This window comes from Gymnoscopelus braueri (genome assembly GCF_963280865.1).
Source record: "Gymnoscopelus braueri genome assembly, chromosome: 17".
Lineage (NCBI taxonomy): Eukaryota > Metazoa > Chordata > Actinopteri > Myctophiformes > Myctophidae > Gymnoscopelus > Gymnoscopelus braueri.
The window spans coordinates 22215047-22241816 of record NC_137617.1 but is presented as its reverse complement, the minus strand read 5'-3'; the positions used below and the strand labels follow the sequence as shown (position 1 = coordinate 22241816).

The following is a 26770-nucleotide window of genomic DNA, read 5'->3' as shown; positions in this document are numbered from 1 at the left end:
ATTAGAAGCCAGCTGTGCAATGTACACTTACTAAACCCTTACTTTGCACAAACAAAAAGACACAGTAATAATGAGGAATAGCGATGTTGATATCAACTCACTACCTCATCGCTTCCACTCATCACAATAATGAGGGAGACATAATTCAAAGTGGACCTAATCTAAAGACCAACAATGTATCAGGGCTGCATGGTGGCAAAGTTTTGACACAGGTCCAGTCCCCAGGCTCCCCACAATATTCAAAGTCCCAGACAGCTCACATGCTGTAAATCCCTCTGGGTAAGAGCATCAGGTAAATAAATAATATTGTCCAAAGTAGCTTGCACAGCTAAATCGACAGTGTTAATTTAACTCATGTTGCACTGTGTGCAACGTGAGTTTACTGTGAATGTTCTCTACTACTTCACAACAACTCTCTCAAATCTCTGTGGATGCAAACAGGGCTGAACAACTTATTATTCCTTTTACATGTACACAGTATACTCCTTCAGTGTTGAGTGTAAAAATAAAAGGTCAATGTTTATACTCTCATGCTCAGGATAAATCAACACAAATTATATCATTACACGCCATTAAACAATGTGGCAACCAGTCCTCTTTCCCTACCGTTTCACTCCTACTCAAGTACTGTTTTAGCTTGGCCGGATAGCATTGTTAGGGAACCCGGAAGGCCAGAGCCACTGGTTGGCCCTGAAAGCAAGGCAGTAGGTCAACTAAGCTCATCCCTTGGGATGGCTCTCCTGGGTTGGCTGCTGAGCTTAAGCTTTGCATAAGGAAATATTCCAATGGGCTTTCCTATCTGACCTGTGTAAGGAGATTAGTGAGGTTTCAGCTCTGATGAGAGAGCGATCCCTCATCCCTGAAGGGAAAGGGGACACAAACAGACAAAATCTCCAAAATAAGTGCTTTCCTCTTCAGTGGAATTAGGCCCTTTAGCGGTAGACTAGGCCTCATGGAAAAATTATCTAACATAGAATCTAGTTGAATTAGTGGTCTGAATTACTTCCTGGGGACAAAAAACATTTCTTTAGGCAATTTGGTTATCTAAAATAACCTAACTACTCTTCATCAAAAAGCAGAATACAGCAGCTCAATATTGTAGATGACAACCAAACAGGAGTATTCAACTATATGTCAAAGCAAAAAAGTTCTTAGCTGGATTAAATTGTGAATAGGGTATGACAAAAACGAAGAAAAAGAAGGTGCCACATTCCTTTTGTCCCAGTAGTGATAAAGCAGTAAACATGTACGCCATAAAAGATTTGAATAAATAAAAACATAACAGAAAAATGGCCAGCAGGTGTGTGTTCAAGGTGGGACACACAATGGCCTAATGGGGTGTGTGCGAGTGTAGACAAACGACATGGGGACCATGCAGTGACCAGCCCATGGACAGTAAATGTATGGGACACACCTCTCCGCTGTTTTATGTTTGGCAAAGCCGACTCCTCTCCCTTCACCTCCCTTGACACAATCAGCAGATACTCTGACTGGTGGGCTCGCCCGTAACCTATACTGACAAGCTGCAACAACCAATCAAAGGACAGAAGGGATGCCCGGAGGCTTGCTTTTTGTTTTGTTTTTAAACTCATGTTCAATATTGAGGATTAGATTTTATGGTCAGAGTGAGGACAGTGTGGGAAACAGGCGAAGCACATGAAAGGTGGACTGCTGCTACTGTATGTGTGTTGTGTGTGTATGTGTTGTTCCTCCGTAGGGGAGTGGTTGTACCTGCTCAAACTTCCATCCATCCGACATGGTGGACACCATCTGTGTCAGTTCCTCCTCCTGGCACTGCAGCACCCGGTACACATGCTTCACTGGGGCCTGGGGAGAGGAGGGAGGTGAAACAAGGAGAAGGAAGAGGATAAAAGAAAAACAAAGGCAGTTTAGCTTCTTAAAGCAACACAGAAATGGTACATTTTGTGAGCAATTTTCCTAAGCAGCTTGCCATTGTGAAATTAGAGGACTGAAATAGGAAACAAAATACTTCAAAACAGAAATAAGTGTGAAAATCTAGTACCTGTACTAGATTGCCCTACCAATGTCATGAGACAAATTCCTGTACAGCTACACTATTGCAGAATAAAGTAATTCTGCTTACATTTAGTGGGCACACAGTGTTAATTTAACTCTGAGAATGAACAAATGTGACCAATCAGGATTTTACTGTGCAGGCAAAACACAATTGTATTAAGGAGAGATCTGGCAGAGCAGCAAACCACTGGGGCACCTTTTACACACCTGTGATGTTTTGCAATCGCGTTCCCTGATCTTGTCCTTGATGAGCTTTATTAGCGATGTGATGTTGTAGAATTCTGCTTCTTCTAGTACGCCTGAATGTCAAGTGAAATGGGAGACAAGATTAACATTGTTGCTGTTGGGTTAAAATCTGGTATGTCTAAAAAAAAACTATGGTTCCAAATGGATTCCAATGTAGTTATTTAATCCCAACTCACCATTGGTTTCATTTGGTAAATATTTGTAAAACCCAGGCAGAGGCAGACTTAAGCACTTTTTTTGGGGTCAAAAGTAGCTGATCTACAAGCTCACAACACTTGCGATGCAACACGTTGTAAGCTTGCAGATCGATGAACTGTAAGATGAGGCATTCATTTATGCAAAAACAAAAAGATTTAATACAGGGATACAAGGTTTCTGCCAGACAGCAATGATATGAGTGCTGACACCGGAGGTGCAAAGGATTGGTATAAAGGCCTTGGCATCCATATTCATGCCATGTTCTGTGGGCAAGCTTACCTTCCTCTGCCAAGTCCCTGTTCAGCACCAGTTTGCCATGCCGCAAATAGTTCAGCAACGGCCCAAAGTACATGGGGTCTCGGTCTATGAGATAGGCACCAGTTTCATCCTTATAGGAGGCAAAAGGGGGTAAAAAGGGACAATGATAAAATTACAATTCCATAAATGCATATTGTTAGTACTAGAAGACTTTAAGGCAAAATTAATCCATGGATAGGCCTAGACTCACTTCAAACACATTTAGGAAAATGAATCTCAGTATCAGGGATCCAAAGCGTACGAGTTATAAGGTTAACCGCTGAGCTCATAATCTCGGCATGTGTTGAGTAGGCACATGCACACAGTGCCACATTGGAATAGCATTTCCCTATTCCCAAAGGTCTTGGGTCTGATCCTCATTCTTTCATAACCACTGGGTATTCCCCTATTTCTATAAGTAATGTGATTAGAAGATCTTGGTCTCATGGGAGGAAGAGGAGGTTAAAGCAATTAGAGCAGAACAGAAAGAGATTTGGAACAGCAGGCTGAATCCACTGAGGGGACCAGAAGGAAACATGGCTACCTTACAGCTAAAACAATTAGCCCAGCCTGGCCTACGCTGCCTGGCTACTAGCATAGCTGAGCTGTTCGTAGACTTCGTACTAGTAGGTCACGCACCGAGTTAACACCAAGCCACTACAAAACATTTTAAAAACATTTTGTGTACAGAACGATCAAAAGAAGATTGATGCAAGGTTTGGAGGGCAGTATACCCACCAAAACACCCTGAATTGGATGAAAAACCCCATGCATCAAATTGAACATAGCCTAGCTTCAAGGGGCAATCTAGACAATTAGCAGGCACTCTGACATTGCAGATAGATGTCTCGATGTTAAAGAGAATATGAAGGCCTACGTACATGTTGCCCATTAAATACACTTTAAATTGGAGATATTATCCAGTGTTCAGATGTTTTAGCTTGTCTTTGATTTCTGCCTTCTTATGCCGCACCTGGCCTAAAACAACAAGTACAAGATGTGCACACATCTCCTCATTGAACTGATGTTATTTACACAAGAAAACAAGCATTGTTTTCATACATTCCAGACCATGGCCAAAATCAAGCATACAGGTAAGCCTTCACTGATATACAGAGGGCGACATTCACAGCTAGCTCTGTTCCACAAGTTATGGACCTTCAACTCAACACCACATTAATCTTTCCAATAATGAGAAAAGGTCCCAGAGCATTTTCTGTTGTAATGAATCTCTGAACTTTCCTGGTTGGCTGACCTCTTTTCTATGTCAAAAAATACCCCCAGGCACCCAGAGGGATTCTATTCTAGTTCTTTTGCTACGAGTCAGTTTCTTACACTTCCACGTTCACTGATGTTTAAGCATGAAGTACAGGTGGCCCTACAAGGATGATACAGTGGGGGAAGAAGAATTACAGCAAGGCCAAAGCTGTACAGGTCACACCGTGACACTACATTCTGTATCATGCTTCATTTCAAGGGCTGTCTGCTTTTCTTTACACAGTGCTAGCAGGGCTGTTCTGACCCACGTGGGACATTTCTGCTTTTGACAAGACATTCCTTCATTGCAGCCATCACTTATGAATAATATGAAAGATAAACCACCTTGTATGTCAATTTGTTTATTCAAATGAATGTATTTACATTCTAGTCAATGGAAATTGGAAAATATCAGTTTCCTGATCGATTGTAACCATCTTTTCACCAGTTGTGGAGTGATGATTTCCAACAGGCGGTCACAGAGTATAGTGGCCACTGGCCAGTGGTCACTTCGAATTGTCTGGCCATTATCAAACCAACAGTTGACGGATGAATGGTTGTCATCGTTGTTAGCCGGGGTCAACCAAAATGACACAGGACCCTAGAAACATGCAAATTCAGCAGAACCAAGAACGGCCCCATCTCTTGGCTGCATACAAAAGTAACAGATCAACCAATCCAGACTTAACCAATTCTGAATTTTTATCCTGGCTACGTTTGCAACCAAGCTGAATGAAGGGCATTCACAGGAGGAGAAGAGCAGACTGCCCCTCATCTCTGAACCATGCCACACTGCTTGAAAAGTCTCTCACTAGTCAATTATGGAAAACAAGGGGCCTTTCTAAACATGTTAGCCTAGAAATCAAGTGTCCTCTGCACTGGCGTCAACGTTCGACTCAGAGAGAGGAAGGGTCCATGAGCTGCTCTCCTAGGTTAAATTGCCACTGCTTAGTCAAAAATAATACCAAACTGAAAATACATTTCTCTCTGGCCGATTAATAAGAAGGTCAGGTGCAATTATTCTTAGCGGAGAGGTGCATCAGGCAACTTCAGACTTTGAGGCAACTTCACAAGCCAAAAGTTCAACTGGCATATTGGAGAACACCGTTGATCCAAAACACCTCTGCCTCTCATTTTATAAGCACTCTCATTATACCACTGAAATGGAGGGTAAAACAAACCACAGACACCGCACTTGGGGCGATGGTGACCCCGATTTAGGCTAGTGCAGTGATTAGGGGGACGCTTGTGGTTGATGTGGACCCAAACACACAGACAAAGGAGACAGTGTTTTAAATGAAAAACAAGAGACCATGTCTCTGTTCTACATCTCTCTCTGGGGGCCGGGGACAGGGGATCTATGAGCGACAAACAGCCAGGAGGTGGGGGGGAGTGTGAGCACGGGTAATAGGAAGAGGGCCATGGGGATATAGGCAACCAGGAGTGGAGGATAGGAGCAAGGAAGACATAGGTTGAGAGTCAGGATGAAGAGGTTGAAAACTAAGCTTTTAAGCTTTGTTTATTAATTTTCTTCCTCAGTGTCATTGCAAAATGAGAGCAAATGTGTACATGGAAATGTGCCATGAGTAAGACAAAAGAAACAAAGACAAATAACAGTCCCCCCCCCAAAAAAAAACTATAGAAAAGCAAAGTGCAAAACCCAACATATACAGTACATAATACATACTGTATACATTACAGGGAAATTGGCATTCCAGGGAAATTGAAAAAGGAGCGCTCTTTTTTACCACCAAACACTAGAGGGAGCCACGAATGCAAGCCACGAGGCTTCCCAACCACATGCACTAACATATATGGCCCCGACCATACAAACACTCGCTCATGCTTTCAATTTGGTTTATTGAAGAAATGACTCTTAAGATACTTTTATTGTGTTCTGGCTTTTAACATTTGTTTTAGTTTATCCCTGATACACACGCACACACACAGATACTAATCCATGAAAAGATCTATTCTGTCCTTATCGGTTTACAACTCGGACGGCGCTGATTCGACTAGCAGAGCATCGGCCGGTCGGCGCGGGCACTCGCGCCTGGAGGAGCGAGGGCGCGCCTCCTCGGCCTCTAACTCTGCTGAGTTGGCGCGCCTCCGTCATGGACAATAACTATTATCACGTGTGCACGCGTGTTCAGCGTTCCCCTAGCGTAGCTTTCTTGTTGCTATGTGGGGGGGAACAACAAAAGACAGGTCCGCCTCGCATCAAAGCCCCGCCTCGCGGCGCCGTCTCCTACTCCTCCTCACGCCGCCTCGCATCAAAGCCCCCCCCATAATAATAATAATAATAATTCAGTTAATTTATTATGAGATTATGGCGGTTCAAATTAGAGGCGGACTGCCAGGGTTTACAACCTTGTGGCGGTGGGGGACATGGTCAGGTGCCAGTGTATACATATTTCTATGAGAATCCGCCCAGAGCAGAAATAAATTCTTCACATGCACGGCCAGTGAGAACGGCTCCATTCATTAACATGGGAGCAGAAGAAAAGCAGCATCCGTGCGCTTACGCTTGAGTGTCCTGTGCGTTAATGGGGAAGCCATAAAAACATAGAGATAAGGTATAGTAAACAGAAGTGAATAAGCGGATGTAAATTAGAATCTTTGATAAATCTGTGTATTAATGGATATCTATTATTTGCATTGATAAGTAATGTTCATTAATATGCAGTGTCCCGTCTAAATAAACAAATAAAGTAAAATAGCAACCAAAGTATATTCCATTGTGAAATAGAAGTGAATAGAAACCAATGCACAGTATTTTGTAAATATTGATGGACCAAGCTGATACAACATACAACCAAAGACACAGAAAAGCATAAACACACACACAAAACACCCCTGTGGCTATTGAACCACTTTACTTCCCTCCACAATGGTAAAAGTGTCTCCCAAAACAAGACGCACTGATTATCCCTTATTATAACTAAGACCATCGTTATACCTGTAAGCTGTCAACCCACACAAGTTGATGGAAACATAGAACCCTTAGTAACAGACTGTCCATTAGTTCAATGTAAATAGTCCATTAATGTGAGGTTGGAGAGTAAGGAGGGAGAACATAATTTAATTAGCAAGATAGCTGAGTGAAGAGCCTAGAGGTAAAAATGACTTATTAAATCACCAAAGGTTAGGCTATAGCTTGACAGGTTCTTTGAATTAGGTTAATTCTTTATGGAACATGTTCCATGACAGTCAAGACTTCACATTACAAGTATTATTTTTTTTTAAAGGAAAAGGAAAAAAGGGGCAGCTCACTTTACATTCATTGTGGTTCAAAATTAATTTCTCATTCAAATAAAGCAAAAACCTTTAGACATTATCAAAAAACAAATGCTTTATTACAGGCAACATCCCCAAATGCTCCATTAAAATGTGACATCTGCAAATTTAGACATAAAATCTCATGTTTATTCAAATGAATTTTAGCTAGCTGGTAATTTCAGCACAGCTGGTTACATACTGTATGCTACTCAAAGAGCTCAGCATCATGTCTACCATCAAATGTAAAAGCAGCTATCAAACCACATTTAAAGATTATAAAATTCGATCCACGGCTTTAAAATGGTGGTCCAGTTAATGAGAGTTGGATGGATTATGCTGTGCAACTGAAAGCACTCAGTGGACATGGACTTGATAAAATATGGCAGATATTAAGTTGCTAGCACCAACCAGGTCAGTAGTGGAGGATCTGCAATGTTAGACATGGGTCTTAGCCTGGGCTGTTTGATTGCATAATATTTAATAATTAGTGTATCTCTCGTCTTTCTGTTAAAGGATGACTTCACCCATTTTCAACCTATCTTCATACAATTGGTCCTCACTTATGCTGATAATATGGTACCATTTTTGTCTACCCCGTCTGTGTCTCAGAAGAGGGCTGTGGACAGTTCAGAAACCCGCCTATCAGTGACATCATTGGTTTGGATTCCTATAGAAACTGCAGGATTTCTATTCCTGAAAAGTTAGCATGCTATAATAGACGTTCTAACGTTCAAAAAATACGTTCTAACGTTCAAAAATACAAAATGTGAAATCTTGTTTGAAAAAAAAACTTGCCTATGTCACTGGTAGGTGGGTTTTTCAAGTGTCCACAGCCCTCCTATAAGACAGTCTTGTTTGTTGCAGCTCGTCTGAACAATGTGTAGTGTAGACTAAAGGGATGTTCATACCAAGCACTAAAACGGCATTGTTCACCACTGTTGTTGTTATAGTTGTGGTGTGCCATCCACTTAAGTTTGAATATATATATATATATATTTAGTTGTAGTGCTTGGTGTGAACAGCCCTTTAATCTGGTTCTAAAGTGTAGTAAAGCCATAAAACATTGACACAACACTGAAACAAGTGTAACAATAACCCATGAAAACCACCAGATTAAACTAGCTTGGTGAAACACACACATAGCCTATACCTAATAAGGTATTGGTGACAGATGATGGCCCTGGATCAAAGTATGTCTAAACATGAGAAAATTCAAGGAGGACTACAGATAAGTGCTGACTGACAAGAGGGGGAATGTAAACAATGTCTAATTAGGATGGTGGGCTTCAGAGAGGAAAGCTTTGCTGTATAACCTAATCATTCTCCCCCACACACACACACACACACACACACACAATACATATCCTCCCGCAGGAAATACCACAGTGGCCCACCCTTCAAGCACATGGAAATCCAATAAGGCACTCCAGATACATGAACCTTGTAAGCCTGATACCCTTTGTTCCAAAGTTATGAATCGTAACACTTTAGCTACTGGATACTGTAAAAAATACCCACACCAACTGGTTGATACACATATAGTTGCTTTGTTTTATTGTCTGTGAAACACTTTTGTACACTGCTTTCATAAAAGTCATTACACAATTTGAATTATCATTACTATATCAGAAACTGGTATGACTACTACTGCCCCTTATTCCAACCTTTCATGGCAGGCAACATACTCAACAGTTTTACTGGTCTGATCTTAGTGCTCAATTCACTGCTACAGTATATGTCACATTACCTACATAACAGGAAACTGGAATAGCATTGACAAATGAAATTGCTTGCATCCACAAATTTCGACTGTACACAAGACAAAAATTACCACATTCAATCATCACGTGAAATGGTCCCAATCAGCACATTTGTACAGGCCATGAATAAAAAGAATGGAACCCTTATTAATGAAAGCCGCCTTCACCTCAGCTGAGCTTGAATATAAGCACCCTGCGGACACGAGCCTGAAAGATGCTGCGGTAGATCCTCCCTAGTCACATGACTGTAGTTACTTAGTCTAGCCAAGTGGAAGTCCCTCAGGAGTACAAGTAGTAATGGCATAGTCAAATAGGCCTCTGTCTTCTAAATAATACACCCATCACATCAAGGCTACATTATGTGAAACCATCTCCACTCCAATTTCAATATATTTAAAAGTGTCAATTTAGTGCAATATTTATTTTTCCTATGTGTGTGAGAGCATATACAAACTCAGACACACCATTTTGTAGGACGCACACACCACCAGTACATTTGGCTGAACATTTTATGACATACGAATGTTGCAGGCAATAAATTGAACAACTCGATTTGGAAGACGCCTAAAAGCTTTCCCTTCATGAGAGGCGGTTAGAGTACGAGGGCTAGGCTGGCAAGCAGGAAATCACTGCTGTCCAGTCCTGGCAAGCAGGAAATCACTGCTGTCCAGTGCTTTCTTTGGGCAGGGCACCAGCCGTAGCATTGAGAATCAAGTGGGAGAGAGAAGCACACAACCTAAAATATTTACTCTGCTTGACGAATCATCAGTCGTCAGGAGGTCCCGAGTTCCAGCTGGCGACACTGTTGTTTGGAAATATGATGATGGGGCCTCCTGAACAGGCTATCTTTTGTAAATGTAGTGGCCTTATAAACGACAATGAGCCTAGAGTGGCGTTGCCCCCTGGTTTGCCAGTGGCACTAGTCTGGAGTATTGTGCTGAGAAGGAACTGTTTGGAGGCAGTGGTAAAGGAGATGATATCACCGTTAAATATTTACGTTGCCTCCCACAATGTACTCAGGCATGACATACAACGGAAACCCAGGCCTGCACTAAATGCGCCAGTATGTGAATTTCTCACTCGCCCCTCAGAGACGAGCTTCTCAGCCATCAAACGGATATGAATATGAAAAGAATTAGTTGCAAAAGGAGCAAGAACCAACAAGATGTGATGGAATCCTTGAAAATGTATGCAGCTCTCAAGACGAGAGAGCTGAATCTCCACTTGAATGATCCTGAATTTGTTTGAGAAGAGCTGTCCACTATTACACATTAATATAACAAATTAAATAAAAGGACTGCTGTACGTTTGTTATAGTCCAGAATAAACAGAACAATGTTTTTTTGTTCACTGAAATATTTTCTGAAGGCACTTTAATAATTATTGTTATTATTATTAAAGTGTGTGTGTGGGTGGGACAAATATAAAAATGTACAATAGCACCACTTTCATCAATAGTAATGACAGTAAATGCTATTGTCATTTCCAAAATGTGAACCATAAACAATTGGGGAAATAAAACCCTTATCTAGAGACTTATCTATAACTGTCATCGGTTATGACAGTCCTGTGAGTGCACTTTCTCCCTGGCCTTCCACAATGTGCAAAACAGACTTCACATCAACAACATGAATAATGCAGTCCTCCTCAAGAGTCCTCCTGAAACACATCAGACTGCGTGACTGAAGTGAGCCACACATTTCCTGGGCTGAGAAACACAATACTGTGTTTGCCAAAAAACAGAGCACTTGAGTTAGCAATCAATCTTCTGGGGCTTCCTGGTCATGTGCAAGGGTTGCATGGGGTGCCAGATATACGTACATGGGTTTCATGTACAGTATGTGACAAAGATAGTCAACATTTCAACTCATTTGATGAATTTGAATGTGCAGCAGGAGAGATAAAGCTGTGCCTTGTTTTAATTATAAAGATATTTCTTACAACATTTTTATAGTTATCATTAATTTGAAAAGTCAAATTCTATATGTGCAAATACCAAGAAACCAATTCTCATTACTCAGGGAAGATGAATGGGTGGCATCAGCTTAAAAAATACAATGCACCAAGGACAGGGCATCATAGTGGAGTATGCCATCAAAAAAACAAGCCGATTATCCAGAGATTAGGAAGGATATTTGCATGAAAATATGGACCGCGATAAGGCCTACGCTGTGGTGAAGATTAAAACATATAGGCATAAATGGATTGGTGCAATATCCAATGATGGAACAGCCCAACTAGACTAAACAGAACACAAAATGTAAACTTATTAGTCAACAATAGTGTCACCAATATGGGGATACTTCACAGTACTGGGGGGTCACAGCTGTTACTGGCAGCTGGATGAACAGAGAGGGGCCTGATTCCTGCCCAATGCAGCCATTCAGGGAAGATGGGTGACATCATCCCTTGGCTCTTGGTTGTCAGCAGCACCTCACCCCACTTGGCAAAAGGCTGGGGCACTCATCTAGGGGTCTCCATAGAGGCAGCTTATTGCTGACCATGATCAACCAGGCAGAGCAAGACAGCACATGCATTCTTTCATATCATAGAAAAGGGCGGAACTTTCTACCACCACCTTCGAAATGCTCAAATGATCAAAATGCTTTAGTTATAAAGTCCCTTCTGTTCGATATTGGCTTAGTCGACTCTACTATATACAAAACACTGACTATACCAATAGCTTGCCTTACTGACTTTTGACACCTTGACGGATTCGATGTTATTGGCCTTGAATGAGGCAAGTTAGCTACTACAGTAGCAACTTGCACGTTTTTCAAGTCACATTCTTGTTAAATCATCAGACCACTACGCCATTTAATTGGTTTAAGCCCCCCACCCCCAGTTGTTCAAAACTCGCGAAATGTACAAAAATTTAACTTAAGTCATAACGTTGGTTTTAGGAGAGCTCCAGTAAAATGACATCCGAGATACCAGCTCCCTTCATGTAGTAAGTGTGGGGCAGTGGTGTAAAGTAACTAAGTACATTTACTCAAGTACAATTTAGAGGTATTTTTACTTCACTGGAATATTTCAGTACTTTTACCTATATTCCACTATATCTCAGAGGCAAATATATTACTTTTACTGCACAACAATTTGGCCATTTGAAAATAGCCCATCTACAAGCTCACAATGCGTCGTGAGCTTGTAGATAGTCTATTTCCAAAAGATTTTTATACATTTGAAAACTTGTGAAACGGGACATTCCGCATAATGAGTACTTTCTACTTTTGGTACTTTACGTACGTTTTGATACCAACATTATGGCTCTTTTACTGAAGTACATTTTATATTCCAGACTTTTACTTGTAACAGAGTATTTCTACATCGCAGTATTGATACTTTTAAATGAGTTATTTTTCCACCACTGGTGGGGACTGTCGGAATCTACAGTTAGCTTAGCTTAAAACTAGCGAGCTACAAAGAATGCAAGCTAACGCCACTCACAACTGCACAAGAGAAACACGCAACAACAACTTTTTTACGGAATTACACAACTGGTGAAAAAAAACAATAATACGACAAAGTAGTGTCCAATTGGTTTAATCAAGACTGGACGAAATAAACGCGCCTGTATATATATATTTTTTTTTTAGAAATGTTAAGTTTTAAATCAGTAAGCTAGCCAGTGTTGCCAGATTTTGCGAGAGAAATAAGCAACGACGTCTAGGAAAACAAGCCTAAAACAGAAGCAACTAGGCCACATGAGCACTATAAACCGGATCTACAAGCTCTCAGCACATAGCGATGCAACCGTTGTGAGCTTGTAGATCTGCCATTTTCAAAACAAATCTAGATATAAAATGTGTGTAATATTTAGAAGATTTTCAGTTGGCACAAAACAGATGGGGGTTATAGGGACAAATACATATGTATTTCGGGGTCCAAACCATGACATTAAATTATTTGGAAACCACTGGTTGAAATAATAATTACAAACTCTTGGAAGCAAAGCCCAAATAAGCAACTACACTTTCGAAACGAGCCCCAAAAAACTCAACCACCAATATTTACAAGCAACTTTACAGAAAAATAAGCCCAAAGTAGCTTATAATAAGCGGACATGGCAACACTGAAGCTAGCTAGCTTAGCATACTTTTTTTTTTTTTTTTTTACATTCACAAAAACGTTTATTTTAATTTGTAACCCTCGCATTTTCACGTGTTCAAAACAAGCAAACTTTGACATAGCTTAGCATATACCTTGTCGGAGTCGAGCTCGGGGTCAGCCTGGCTCAGTCTGTAGAGGAATGACTTGGGGTCTCGGCACAGCGTCTGTCTGGTGGTCAGAAAGTAGGTTCCCCCGACGTTCAGGCGGATCCACTTGGACGCCGCGACGCCGCTGAGCGCCTGGGTTGAGGTTCTCTCTCCCCCCGGGGAAGAAGGAGCCAAACATCTCCGATAAACGGAGCCGCCGCTGGTTTCGGAGCTGTTTTCTGCCATCCCTCTCTCCTCCTCAGCTCTCTGTGTGTGTGTGACTGTGTGTGTGTGTGAGGGAGAGTGAGTGAGCTGACAGGAAATGTTTCTATGCTGCTTGCTGCTGCTGCTGCACCGAGGAGCTCGACACTTCATGCAAAGCACCGTTTATTCCCCTTCGTCGATTAATGCAAAACCCGGAATAGAGGCAACAAGGATGAGGTAATGACGTCACAAACAGGTTGTGAGCTTATCTGATATTTTCTGCGTGCGACCATTGTTAATTTTGACAGCAAATTTTTTATTTAGTTTAGTCATAGTCTTTGGAATAAAATGTCATTTAGTTTTAGTCATATTTTAGTAATCTGACAAGTTTTAGTTCTAGTCTAGTTTTATTTAACTAAATATAAGATTTTAGTTGACTAAATCTACAGTTGATTTCGTAGACAAAAATGTATTTTGGCTGGCCTTGATGGTGTCCTAACTCCTAATGGCAGATTTTCCACTTAGGTTGCATGCTAAAAACAGCCGATCTACAAGCTCACAACGCGTCACAAGCTTGTAGATCTGCCATTTTCAGAGCGCAACACCAAACATAAAATGACTTTCTACTGGATCTCTTCTCAACTAGTCCCTCCCAAACATTTTAGTCTAGTTTTTATTTGTTGACGAAATTGTCAATATGTCTTTGTTTTAGTCATCATAGCTTGGTTTGTATTTAGTAATTATTAAGTTTAAGTCAGTGAAAAAAGGTAGTTGACAAAAAAAATGTCATCATAGTTTCAGTAGACGAAATGAACACTGCATACGACACCATGTTGTCTCTATTCCTACAACCCAGGGTCGCTCATCAAAAAACGTTTCTTTCCTAACTAAGTAAAGTAAAAAATATTCGTATTCGAACAAACTTGGCCACACCCCCTTCACCTCCGATGTGATTTCCATTGGATAGTGCTTCAAATAACATCCAGAATAATACTTTAAGCACTGTTAAAACCGTGACGGACGAGACCTGTGGCTGTGGCACACTATGTTAAGAAGACCTTAGCTTCAATAGCTTGGTGTTCCCACTGTCCGACAAATGTTAGGTTAGTGTGAGCCTCTGTGAGGTTACGGTTTGAAGCACTTCCGATAAATGAAGCAGAGTTGTGACATCACAAACGAATCCTTGGTGTCGATCATGGTCTATATTGCAGTCCTCGTGCATAGCAGGGTGCCAGCTCCAACGGCCACGCCCACTCGCACTCCAGTCCAGAGGCACTACTTTCGACGGATACAGGATATGTGCACAAGGAACATCTGGGCACCTCGATGTAAAATTGTCTCTTTTGTCCAAAATGTTTTTTTTAAATAAATATATTTAAAATATATATATATATATATATATATATATATGAAAATTGTTCTTAAGTAATGTTAAGTATACATGATATGAACTTATTCATTATCAGACTTTTACGTTTATCCTTCAACTTCTTGTTTATGCCCCAAAATGACTGGATATACAGGATTTGTGGCAATTGAAGAAATATTAGACCTTAATTGTCTAATGTTTAAGCATGTTCTAATCATGTATAGTTTACTAAAAAATCATTTTTTAAACAAAATAGCCAATTTAACACCGAGGTTCCCACTCTTCCTTGGTGCCCACCTAGCCTGTTAACCTTGCGACTGCTCACCCATCTCTCATATCATTATGGTGCATTAGGCAAATTCCCCAGTGGGGAGGGGAATTTCAAAATGTGAACTTACGTGTAGGTTTTGGTTAAAACAAAACTTTTTTTTTGTTTTGTTAAAAAAGGTTAGAGCTCTATATTGTGATAGTAATCGTTTTAGTATTTGTTCATTTAAGAGGAGTCTCCTCAGCTCTTTAACAGAAAATATTTTAGGTGGTTCACTGGCTTACCAATTCAGTCAATCAGAAGAGAGTACCCATTTATCAGCTTCAATCGTATAGTGTTCCAGTTCCTTTTTGTCTGCTCACTCCAATTTCCCTGGTCCTGTATCTCGTTCAGAGTTCTCTCTCCTGATTAAAGGAAATTGGTGCCCCGACCTGAAAAGCAATTTTGTCTACTAAAGACATGGAGACGTTAGTGAACACACAGGAGTCTAAAGGTATATAATTTACTATCAGCATATAGAGCTATTTAACACAACAAAAATCACGTACCCTCCCTTTAGTGTCTGTAAAACTTTTCACACCAAATCAGTCAAAATAGAACCTCAAAGACAGAAGTTACATTGTCACCATTAAATCAATGACAAATTAATTTCCTAAAAACAATCATATGCAGCATTTAATCACGAACACAGATCTTTCACTAGGTTAGGGAATAGGTGCATTACATTTCCTACAGGCTTAACACAATTAGTTTAACCTGTAGTGTCATGACATGTGACAATAAATGTATTGCATTGTGTTATAAGGGAAACGGGTTATTGAGGGCAACAGATAAGCAAGTTTATTGAAGACCTATCTATCAATTTATGCATGTCAATTTCGTATAACACAAATAAGACACTCATGATGGGCTGGAACTTTATTTACATGTTGCAAACGTGTAGATGCCATTGTCAGTGAATGCTGCTGCTTTTGTGTCTTGACTGTGGTTATCAACAGAAGACAGGACACATGGCTTTATTTGTATGCCTAAATCCCTACATGCTTTAATTACTGGACTACCAAGCATTAAGTGGAAAATTTATCATTCAACATCTACTGACCTATCGCACAAATAATCAGAGAGAGAATGAACAGATTCATTAAATTATCAGAAATATGATTAAATCACTGAGCAAATAGAAAATGTATATGATATAGTAAGAAAAAAGCTGTAAAATATTATAGTTTACAATAATTATTCACATTCAAAGGCTTTACATCTCAATACATACACAACATGGCCCCTGAACATGACTTCAATCCAAATATGATTCATATATTAGAATTTAAATAACACAGAATGAACTAGAGGCTAAACAATAGCCATCAAATAACCTTATACAAGAATAAAAATACAAAAACTGTATCCTAATATCATTGCATTACTTGCTTCAGATTTCAATAATACATCGTCTGTACATCACAGTTCTAGTCGGTTACAAGCCAGGTAGAGTTTCATACACAATGTAACCGACTGCCGCCAAGTTGATTCGAATTTTTTCTAGCGAGAGAAGCAAACACCTTTTTGAGCGTTTTCCTCAACTTTAGAGACAGATACAGCAATTTCACCTGTTATTTGGATCAGATAGATATCCTTTTAACTGACACCCAACCGAGAAGAGCCCCTGGGCCCCAGGGCCGGAGGAGGCTATTCACTTGCTCCAGTCACACACTGCACACGCTGACAGCTGGAGGAAGAATCCTTTTGAGAGGACCTTAAGGTAATATGTCAAAATTAAAAGTATTACAATAATATATCTTTCTTAAACAAAAAGAGCAAAAGTTAAATCAATTGCTTAATTTCTATTGGGCCAGGTGTCGGGTGAAAAAATAAACAGAAAACAAAAACAAAAACAACATGGGGCACTCCCAATGAACATTGAGAACCCAACGACACAGTCCTGCCAACTTGTCCCGGGCCTACAGCTTTACTGTGATTGCTTCCAAGAATGATAGTATATATCTCTCCATTGATGCTTTCCTGTTCAACATGGGGTGGTCAGCATCAGATTTTGTTTTCAACAGGACATACTGAAGATGAGCTGACAATCCCACGAAAAAAATAAATTTAAGCATTCACACCACAAAGAAATAGCCAGTGAATGGTTCAGAACAGCCAAATCATCCAATAATATTATCCATGGTTGCCAATGCAGTCAAAAATACCCACCTTTTAACTTGAATAAACTATATCTCCAGTGCCCTAGGAGAGAAAAGCGGACAAGGCTGAGCTACAAAACTGGCCGTGCAGGAAAGCTAAGCAAGTCATGATAAGAGTACAAGCTAGTGGCATGTTCACCCGCTCCCTATTAGAAATATATTCTCAGTAACTGTCTCGCACTAAAAACACAGATTGATTCAGACCAATTTCTCAGTATAGACCAGCACTCTGCTCTGTAATATTGAGACCCTAAACTGGACAGCAGTATGTCAAGTACCAAGAGCCTAGAAAACTCAAAATCCCATACTATGGAAACAAGTGGGCTCTGACAGAAATATAGTGCTTGAGTTAGGTTACGGGTATGACACTGAACAGGTTATGGAATCTGTTGTGACTATGGAGTACATAGAAATGGGTTCTGAGTAAGCCATACACGTACAATGTAGGATTACAATATGGTCTAAGTAAGATACTGTGTCAGGATAGGCTCCGGTTCAGGGAAGCTGGATTGTGTTTAAATGGTGTCATCAAAGCAGGAAACCAGTCCTTGCGTTTGAGATGGTCCTAGTGGAACCTATGCCTGCGTTATTCTACAGACGAGCCTGCCTTTCTCTTTCCCCTGCAGAATGTACAAGAAGCAGATGTGCATGGTAGCAGTCTCATCATACACACATGGAAAAAAAAGCAATAGAAGCCTCACAGCGAGCACAAAGAACAAGCAAAGCAACCCTGAATCCAATGTTGTATTTTTTCCCATGGTTCTGCGGAAAACAAACAAGGTCTAGATGCCAGCGTCTCTAAAAGAGTTTGTTTACATTGCGGTGATGAAGGGCACTAAAGAGGGTGTTACTCTGCTCAGTGATTGGCCTCAGAGCTAAGAGGAAGGAGTGGCCAATGGAAGGAAATGCTTTCCTATAGGCCAGGATTTTGGTGCCTTTGATAGATCTTTCTCCACACTTCCAGGATCTTCTTACACCATTTGTCAGCATTTCCGCTGGGGTCCATCAAATAGTATGTTCGATTGGGCTACAATGAAGAAAAACCCAAAACAAATTTAACAACTAACCAAAAATATGTAAGATAATGAACAGTAGTGGTATCAACACATTTGCTGGGGAAAAAATATATCTTAATTTACCGTGTGAACAAAGAAGGTCTTGAAGTTCTTGGCCTCGGGACGCAGCTCTAGAGACCAAGGAATCTCCCCCTTTAGGACCTTATTGACAGGGTCCACATAGTACAGATGTGGGCCCTCAGTGAGGAGCAGCTGTCTCCGCCGAGCAAACAGGCCCTGCAATGGAGTACCAGATATGTTGAGAAATCAGATCACCAACAGAGGGGGCTAGTGCACAAGAGAGTTCACTCAAAAAGCAGGGAATTTCCCTTCATTTCCTATACACAAGCAGTCAGCAATGCCACGAGAACAGACTTCAGTGCTGATCTGGAATCTGCTTCTTTTTGTTGAATGAAATGGGTAAATTTTCCCGTAAAAACACAGGTGCTGACTTGTTGTTAGCAAAACTCCAGCAAGCTGAGTGACATGTTTCAGTTCATACAAAGACTGGATTAAAGAGAATATTCTGATATTCAAACTAGGATCTACGTACCTTCCGTTTATCCACTGGGCCCATTTTCAGGATCAGGTTATTCTCGACAAACTGGTGCCTGTGCAAATGAGCAAAGTTATGTACATATGTTTAGATATGTCTTCCACGTTTAAGTCCTATGCCCCCCCCCCCTCAAAGTTATACCACCAATTAATAGAGAATTATTTTCATTATCCATTAAACAATCCCCCCCACAGACCAAAATCACTTTCGACTTAAAGGTTCATTCACATCTGCCTTTCTTTAAGGGGAAATCATCACCAGAGCTCTATATAAGGCATACACAGACACATCAACAGGCTGACAGGGGAGAGGCGCCTACCAGGGGTTTCCAGTGGTCTGTTTGTCCAGCAGCAGCTGTTTCTCCTCCTCAGAGAACTGCAGGTCCAGCTCAAAAGAGTTGTTGTCCAGATCATGGATGTACTGCTCAATGTTACTGCTGGACCTCTGGGGGGGAATGGATTCGGGCGCTGACAGGGATTGGGACGAGCTCGAAGGGGCCACCTGCATACTGCTGAACTGGCTCAGTAGGTCGTCATACTGAGGAAGAGATCATTAGTGAATAGGGCTGGATGATTAATTGCATATAATAAATGGGCCAACTGAAAGCTAGTACAGTTGTATTATCACTGTCATTATATTCAGTTATTTATTGTTCCCTCACAAAATTTGGCACTCAAATTATGTATCTTGCTTTTAGGCTTCACAAACAATCATGGAATAGTTGCTTATTGTGAGTATTGAAAAATATTTAGAATGCCTGGTGTAGTTTTAAAATGGTCAAAAACAACCTGAACAGGTATTAGGTAAAAGAACATGTCTCACATTTCCATAGCAGTCTTCGTCATCCTCAGACATGGCTGGCAGATACGGTGTGAGCTTAGGGGGTGTCTCTATGTGCAGATCACCCCAGGAGATGGTCTCGAAGAAGGGGTGTCCTCTCAGAGGCTCGTACCCTCCCATCTCTTCACAGCCCAGCCGTGTGGCTGGGTCCAAAGACTGTGAGATGAAAACAAACTGCATTATCCTCACATTGGATCTAGAACAAATACTGACCCTAATATAACCTTCAACCCAATACAGATAATAACTGTATGAAACTATGATATTTGATAGCCTTCCTCCTTGCAATTCTGCTCGTATTCCGGAAAGATATTTTTAATGGATCAATCAATGAAACCATGACATACCAAAAGCTGTTTGACAAGATCCTTGGCTTTGGGGAAGAATTTCTCCGGGAATTCATACTCCAGCTTTATTATCTTCTGGAATATTAGGTATTCATTTCTGAAAAATACAAAGCATGTAAGTAACACAACAGGGAAAGAAGACAAAAACACTTACTGCTAAGACAGTACTGGGACAGACCACAGGTCTTGGGAGTCACTGAAACACTGAAAATGAACACTGAGGATTTTACTGTGTTCTTACCCAGCTCTGAATGGTGGTAGACCAGCCACCAACTGATAGATTATACATCCCAGGGCCCAGAGATCAGAGCTTATGAAAAAAAGAAAAAGGGCACAGGTGTTAACAAAACCCAATCAATCAGTCAATAAAAACATATATATATAAATACATATATATAAATTAACATATTTGTAGCTAAAATATTGTTTTGATTACTACAACAGTATAGATATCCAAATTACTGCATTGCTTTCTGTGAGTGATGTGTGTCATAAATCTGTGATAGTCTACACTTTCTAACTCATAGGTCAATATGCACAACTCAATTTTGCCAGGTGGCTATATAGTCCTTCATCCTTCAGCACCAGGAATTATCCTGTGTATTAGTAAAGGCTATCTAGTAGGGGGACTCCATTACCTCTTGCAGGCCGATTTCTCAGTCAGCAGCTCTGGAGACACATACTGTGCTGTTCCAACAAAGGAGTTTGCTCTCGCTGTCAAACAATGACAAAAATGGTTAAGGAAATGGAACCACGTTTCTATTATATGGTAAATGTAAAAATGTTGAAAACAAGCACATTTTTATGATACAGATTCACCGGTATCACATCTGACACTCCATGTGGCCAGTGTATGTAGGGACAATAACCGCATTAGGACAAGAACAGCATTGATGATCTACATGTATTTTTTTGTTTGTTTATTAAGTGGATAAAGTAGTGTCTTTATGCTGGGTTCATTGGGTTGAGCTCTTTTTGTTACAGGAGTACATATGGTGTGTGATATGAAATGTAAGCTTGCCATTAACCATTTAAAACCAGAGAAAACTAATTTGCGTTAGATATTCAAAAATAGCAGAGATACAAGCTCACAACTTGTACATCTGCTATTTTTGAACTTTTTTGAAAAAACTTGAAGTGTGAGAACTACTGATTTAGAAGGCATTTGTAGAATAGGCATCAGGTCTCAATGGGTTAACACAATCCTTGTTTAGTTAACATGGACTGTTTTCCATGATTCATCCTATGTTCAAGGGTTTTTAGGGAGAAGTCACTTTAGCTTCGCGCGAAGGGATGGGCTATTATTTATTTTGTGTATCGGATTATTAATTTATTTCTCAGCTTGATATCAAAAGACACAATTGAATATATACACATAGACCCAGAGATAACAGACAGCAGCATAAACAGTTGGAGTAAATGCAATCTCTACGTGGTATGCCCATAGTTGACGCAGCTAGTTTCTAAGCCAAATGTTACATCGCATATTTTGGTACATTTAGGATTTGAGCCAGATGACATGAGGGACAGTGGGCTAAGTTGGATGAGGCAATATGCTGCATTTGTAGGAGAAAAAGTCCAGTGGGAGCAACTACATCCAATCTAATTTAAGGATTTACAAGCAACACTCTTATCTTGTATTTTAGTTCCGAGTTGCTGTATTGAAAAAGACATGGATGAGGTTAGTGACTCCAGCTGCCGATGTACAAGCTCATAATGACTGCATGCGAGCCATTGTGAGCTTGTAGATCGGCTATTTTTGTACGTACATTGTACGACAAAGTATAAATCAGGCTTTAGAGCTGAAATGCAGTAATGGAATAATCATTTATTATTCCAGTAGCACCACTCTGAAAAGACATTGGTACTTACACCTGATAGTGACTGCTTCACTATGCACAACGGGAGTCAATAATATTTAAAATGTGTGGAGGTCCATGTTGATTTTTCACAGTGGCAATACAAATTCCATACCAGCACAGGCCTACTGTAACTGTACCTTGTTTGCTGTCTGATGACAACTGTTTTGCAGTTCCAAAATCTGTAATCTGGACGTGCATATCTTCACTCAGAAGAATATTCTCAGGTTTTAGGTCTCTGTAATGAAAAAAAGGTGGCAGTGAATGATATGAGGGGTTGTATATACAAATAGCAATTAATGAGCATTAACACTTTTGTTTCTTAGATTAGATGTTTTTTCATTTCACATGCATCAATTACAAAGTAGTTTCAACAAATTTAAACATGTTGGCTATATTCTACCACTGTGCAAATATACAAAAACATTATGAATGAACAGCTATTAAAACAGATGATCTTACCTGTGTATTATCCCCTTATTATGCAAATACTCTAGAGCACAAACTATTTCGGCCGAGTAGAATCTAGTACAGGTCTCATCAAAAGAACCAATTTTGCGAATGTATTTCAGAAGCTCCCCATTCTTAGCATAGCTAAGACCAAAATCTGAGACAAGTTCGTTAAGGAAAAGGCAAAGAATCTGAACATTAACTGTTACAAAAAGAACAAAAAGGGAAACCGTTTTTATTATTGTTGTGACAATGGTGGTAGTAGCAATAATAATAAACGTATGTTATTACACATGAATACAAGGACTAGAGTGAGTAATGGTTAATTTATACTCCAGCATGTGCCGAAAATAGCCAATCTATAATCTCACAATGTGATTGTATAATGTGAATTTGTGGATTGGCTATTTTTGGGGTGTGACTCCATAATACAACAAAGTATAAGTTAGGCTTAGTAGTACAGCCAACCCTACAATAGTATCCGACAGTTTAATAATTTACACAACACACAGATCTCATGTCACGACACAAAGCAATTGTTCAAGGATACACAACTTCTCATCATCTTGAAACGTAAAGTAGAGTTTGACAAAGAAAGGGTGATCTAGATTTGACATCAAATCCCTTTCTCTTTTCACGTACTGGGCTTTGTTCTCCTTCATAATATGCCGCTTCTCCAATATTTTAACTGGAAAACAAGAGAAAAATGACAACACAGTAATAAGCACAGGCAGAGCAACAGGGTTTTATTTTATAAAACAGGTATTCAATACTTTATGTAGGTTCTCAATTAAGTGTGCACCAAACAGTATAGCAGCCAGAGCCAGAAAAACTTGGCTACTAGCATACCGTTTTAGTTTTGATATCTCAAATTAAAAGTAGGTAGTTTAAATTGATCTTGCATTTAACCACATTCAACCTGGTGCATTTTGGCCATGTCATTAAATCCATCTATGAATACACGGAATTTGTGTGTCCCCTGCATATCTCGAGAACTCTCGGACCAATAAACTTCAAACTTGGTGTGTACCACTGAGGAACCGAGGGAGTGACAAGGTGTACAACAGGTATTGCATAACCGGAGGGGCATGCATTCCCAAAGGGCATCGCCCTAGTTTATTAAATTTTCAAAGAGCCACTCTATAAGCTCACAACGCATTATGATGCGTTGTGAGCTTGCAGAATGGATATTTTTGTTTTATATACTTTGTTATATTCGTCATACAACAAAGTATATAGGGCTTAAATGATTATCACTTCTTTCACAAATACATATCATCGTATCAGCCATTTTGCACACAAAGTGCATTTTAAAGTCATCTTGCACTGGAAAATTGGCCAAAATGCAGTAGTGGGACTGCACAAGTATAAAAGGGGTGAGCAGATACTAAACCACCACGGGTGGTGCCTAGGTGTTTCAACAAATCTGCCATGAGCTTGGGAAGGGGAGCCCAAAGATTCAGCGGAAGCTCAGAACTACAGCAGAAAATAACAATATGGACAGACAGTGTGCGCACATAAGGCCTGAATTATGTCTCAATTAAATCTGCACACAGCACATATTCATTTCCAAAACTTATGTGACAATCATAAATATCACAAAATGCAACTTTAAAGTATAAAGTGTCACTCACTTGCATATTCTTTACCCGTTGACTGCTCTCTTGCCAGGACAACCTTAGAAAGCAAATAAGCAGAATACATCGCATGACATTGTCAGTCTTGACTTGAGAGAGCACATCTAGTGACTCTCAGGCACTTCCTGATCAATTCACCTCAAATGAATTGGAGATGAGTCACTGAAGTATCTTGACCACAAAGAATGCTAGCGTGTAACAACATCTATCCAGGGCTAATTCATAAGCCTAATGGAATGCAAGCTACGTACGGTGGAGAAGGAGCCCTCTCCCAGTATCTTGCCGAATTTGAAGTCCTCTGGCCTCTTCTTGCGTGGCTGGGAAGCCTGGACTGGTGCCTGTGTCCGGGCCTCCGAGGCTGGGCCCTCCATGCTGGGACAGTGGCTGCTACTTGCGCCCGGGATAGCAAGTGGCGAGCAGGAGTCAGGCTGATTTCTTACCATTGATGGATGTGGGCAGGAACAGATGACAACGCTGGACTGAATGGGAACAACATCATACTGGAACAAGGAGAGGACGGAAAGCATTCAGCATGATGATCTAGGTGTCTTTTTCTTTAGTGTAGCAAGTGGATAAAAAAAAGTGTTGTCCTTATGTTAGGTTCATTGCTAAATAAAACAGGACAAAACAGCGATGAATATTAGAATTAAACAATGTTATTAACTTCAGACTACGTCCACCGTCCCCCCACCAAAAAATAGACAAATACGCTGATGCACTATTTACTTCAGATAAATCGAAAAAGCATGTTATAAATTAAACAAATTAATCAAATGAAATGAAAAGTATTAGCAACTCTAATCTCTTTTCACTATTTAGTTTCTAAGTAATGTAAAAACTAAATTAACGCGCAAACGTCCACATATCTCAATGTTACAATCGTGACCTTCAGCAAAATGGCACAATACTTAAATACTGAAAGGCTAAATTAATTTCCATTTAAGAGACAACTGTTCTCCTTCCTCTTCATGGGATAAGAATGAGATGGATATGAGTACAAGATGGTTGTGCCAATTGGTAATGTCAGTGCTGACACAAAACAAGGAGGAAGTAGCCAGACCCATGTAGTATGTGCCCACAACGATATAGATCAGTGATTGGCTACACTTATACTACAAAAACCCAGTCTGACCCATGTTTGAGTTGAGTAACTATGGACCAGAGCGCTAGGCTACATTGTGTCAGAGTGCAAGGCTCAATGGTTCAACTTAAGTCACTGTAGCAAATACATAACCTCAGTGGCACACCATAAACTGGATGGACTGAAGTGCAGACTATCATTTATAATACTGCTGTAAAAGGCCCACTGAACTAGATGCTACTGTTATCGACAGGCTCACCCTCAAGCACCTATGGCTGAGAGAAGTCCCAAGTTCTAACACTTATATGTGACAGGCGTTTTCACACACACCACATAATGGGCATAACAATGATGACTAAATGGACATAAAGCAGGCAAATATGATGAGACATCTGTATGGTATTTCAAGGCTTTAAATAACCAATGTAATGTACTTGCAAATGAGCAGTTAAGGGGCCACTCACTTATCGCAACTTCCTGGCCAGCCATACCAATTCAAAACAAAAAAAATAAATAGGTCGCTTCACTAGCCAATGCTATTTGGTTAACTACTCTAAATTGATGTTGTCTCTGTTCATTCAAATCAATCAGCAGTGGAGATGAGTGCTCCAAGGTGTGGCCATTTAGCTACCTATGTACACTTTAATGGACCCATTTTAGCCGTTCTTATGGCGTCAGATTCACTAATGAATTAGTAGTGGGGGATCTCTAGGTATAGGTTACTTAATATGAGTGCACATGTTAACGTAGCACAATGAGTGCTCTGATAACACCAGGCCCCGGTAAAGTTTATTTGCTAGCTGTATAAGCTAATGCTACTGCTGTCTGATCGAATGATGCCGGCCATCATTGACAGCAAGTTACAAACTTAGCTTTAACTATTATAGCCCAGGCTTCGCTGACCAGATGACCAAGTTGCTGACTAGCTGTCATTTTCACGTCAGGTAGGCATGCATTGGCTGAAAGTAGTAACGTTGATCGCCAGTGTTCAAAAGTCACCCAGCTGGTATAGCCAACCTAACCAGCGTTAACGTTAGCTAGCGTGAAATCTATAAAGCATAGTGAGAAAGCGCGAACCTAGCTAGCTAACCCAACGCGTTAACACCAGCTAACAGGTAGTAGTGGACCAACGCAACCCGTAGATACATCCTATCAAACAGCAACAACACTGGCAACAACAACTTAAGCACACAATAATGACCCTCGACTGGTTCAAACGCTGAACAAATCTAAATGATCGTGATGTTAGCCCATACTAGCCAGGGTTAGCAGCATGCTAACGTTCCGTTAGCACGTCATAACGTTAGATGATCTGTGTGTGGCTATAGTACATAGCACCGCTGTTCAAACGAAGGCCCGACCAGGGAACGATTTGTTGTTAAACAGCCGCCACACTGCACATCTCAAGCACCGGCTTCGAGTTCGTGTTCGCATCGGAGCTGCGATACTTACTATCTGACTTGTGGCTCTTGCCATGGAAGTTTTCCGCGAGTATTTATTTGGAATAAAATAATTACAGAAGCTCCAGTAATGGCTGCCTCTGCGCCTTCATTTTCGAGCTGTGACGTCGTTCCACAACAATGTTACCGCAAAGACAGGAGAGGAAAGGAGAGCACAACGAAGACGACGG

General features: G+C 40.5%; 2 protein-coding genes across 3 annotated transcripts in view; both read right to left on the bottom strand.

Moving 5' to 3' along the window:
* Positions 1-13634, bottom strand: part of kctd5b (potassium channel tetramerization domain containing 5b) — a 21884-nt gene extending 8250 nt beyond the window's left edge. Inside the window, exons 1-5 of one of the 2 annotated variants that reach the window (XM_080454621.1) lie at positions 13280-13634; positions 2761-2869; positions 2245-2336; positions 1732-1827; positions 7-1523 (exon numbers count right to left, since the gene is read on the bottom strand). In XM_080454621.1, the coding sequence (XP_080310747.1) occupies positions 1161-1523; positions 1732-1827; positions 2245-2336; positions 2761-2869; positions 13280-13519 (900 nt within the window). In that variant the 5' untranslated portion in view covers positions 13520-13634 and the 3' untranslated portion in view covers positions 7-1160. Of the gene's footprint in view, positions 1-6; positions 1524-1731; positions 1828-2244; positions 2337-2760; positions 2870-13279 lie in introns of those variants that run through there. The other variant, XM_080454622.1, reaches the window with a different exon arrangement.
* A 2383-nt stretch (positions 13635-16017) lies between these two features.
* pdpk1b (3-phosphoinositide dependent protein kinase 1b) lies at positions 16018-26726 on the bottom strand. The gene is made up of 14 exons (XM_080455176.1): positions 26593-26726; positions 24311-24559; positions 24057-24099; positions 22973-23110; positions 22435-22579; positions 22113-22210; positions 20752-20827; positions 20355-20423; positions 20114-20210; positions 19749-19922; positions 19246-19463; positions 18924-18981; positions 18455-18607; positions 16018-18342 (listed from the first exon to the last, which is right to left on the bottom strand). Exons 1-14 carry the CDS (start codon positions 26614-26616, stop codon positions 18229-18231), a joined length of 1656 nt encoding a protein of 551 aa, XP_080311302.1. The 5' UTR covers positions 26617-26726; the 3' UTR covers positions 16018-18228.
* Between the last annotated feature and the right edge of the window lie 44 nt (positions 26727-26770).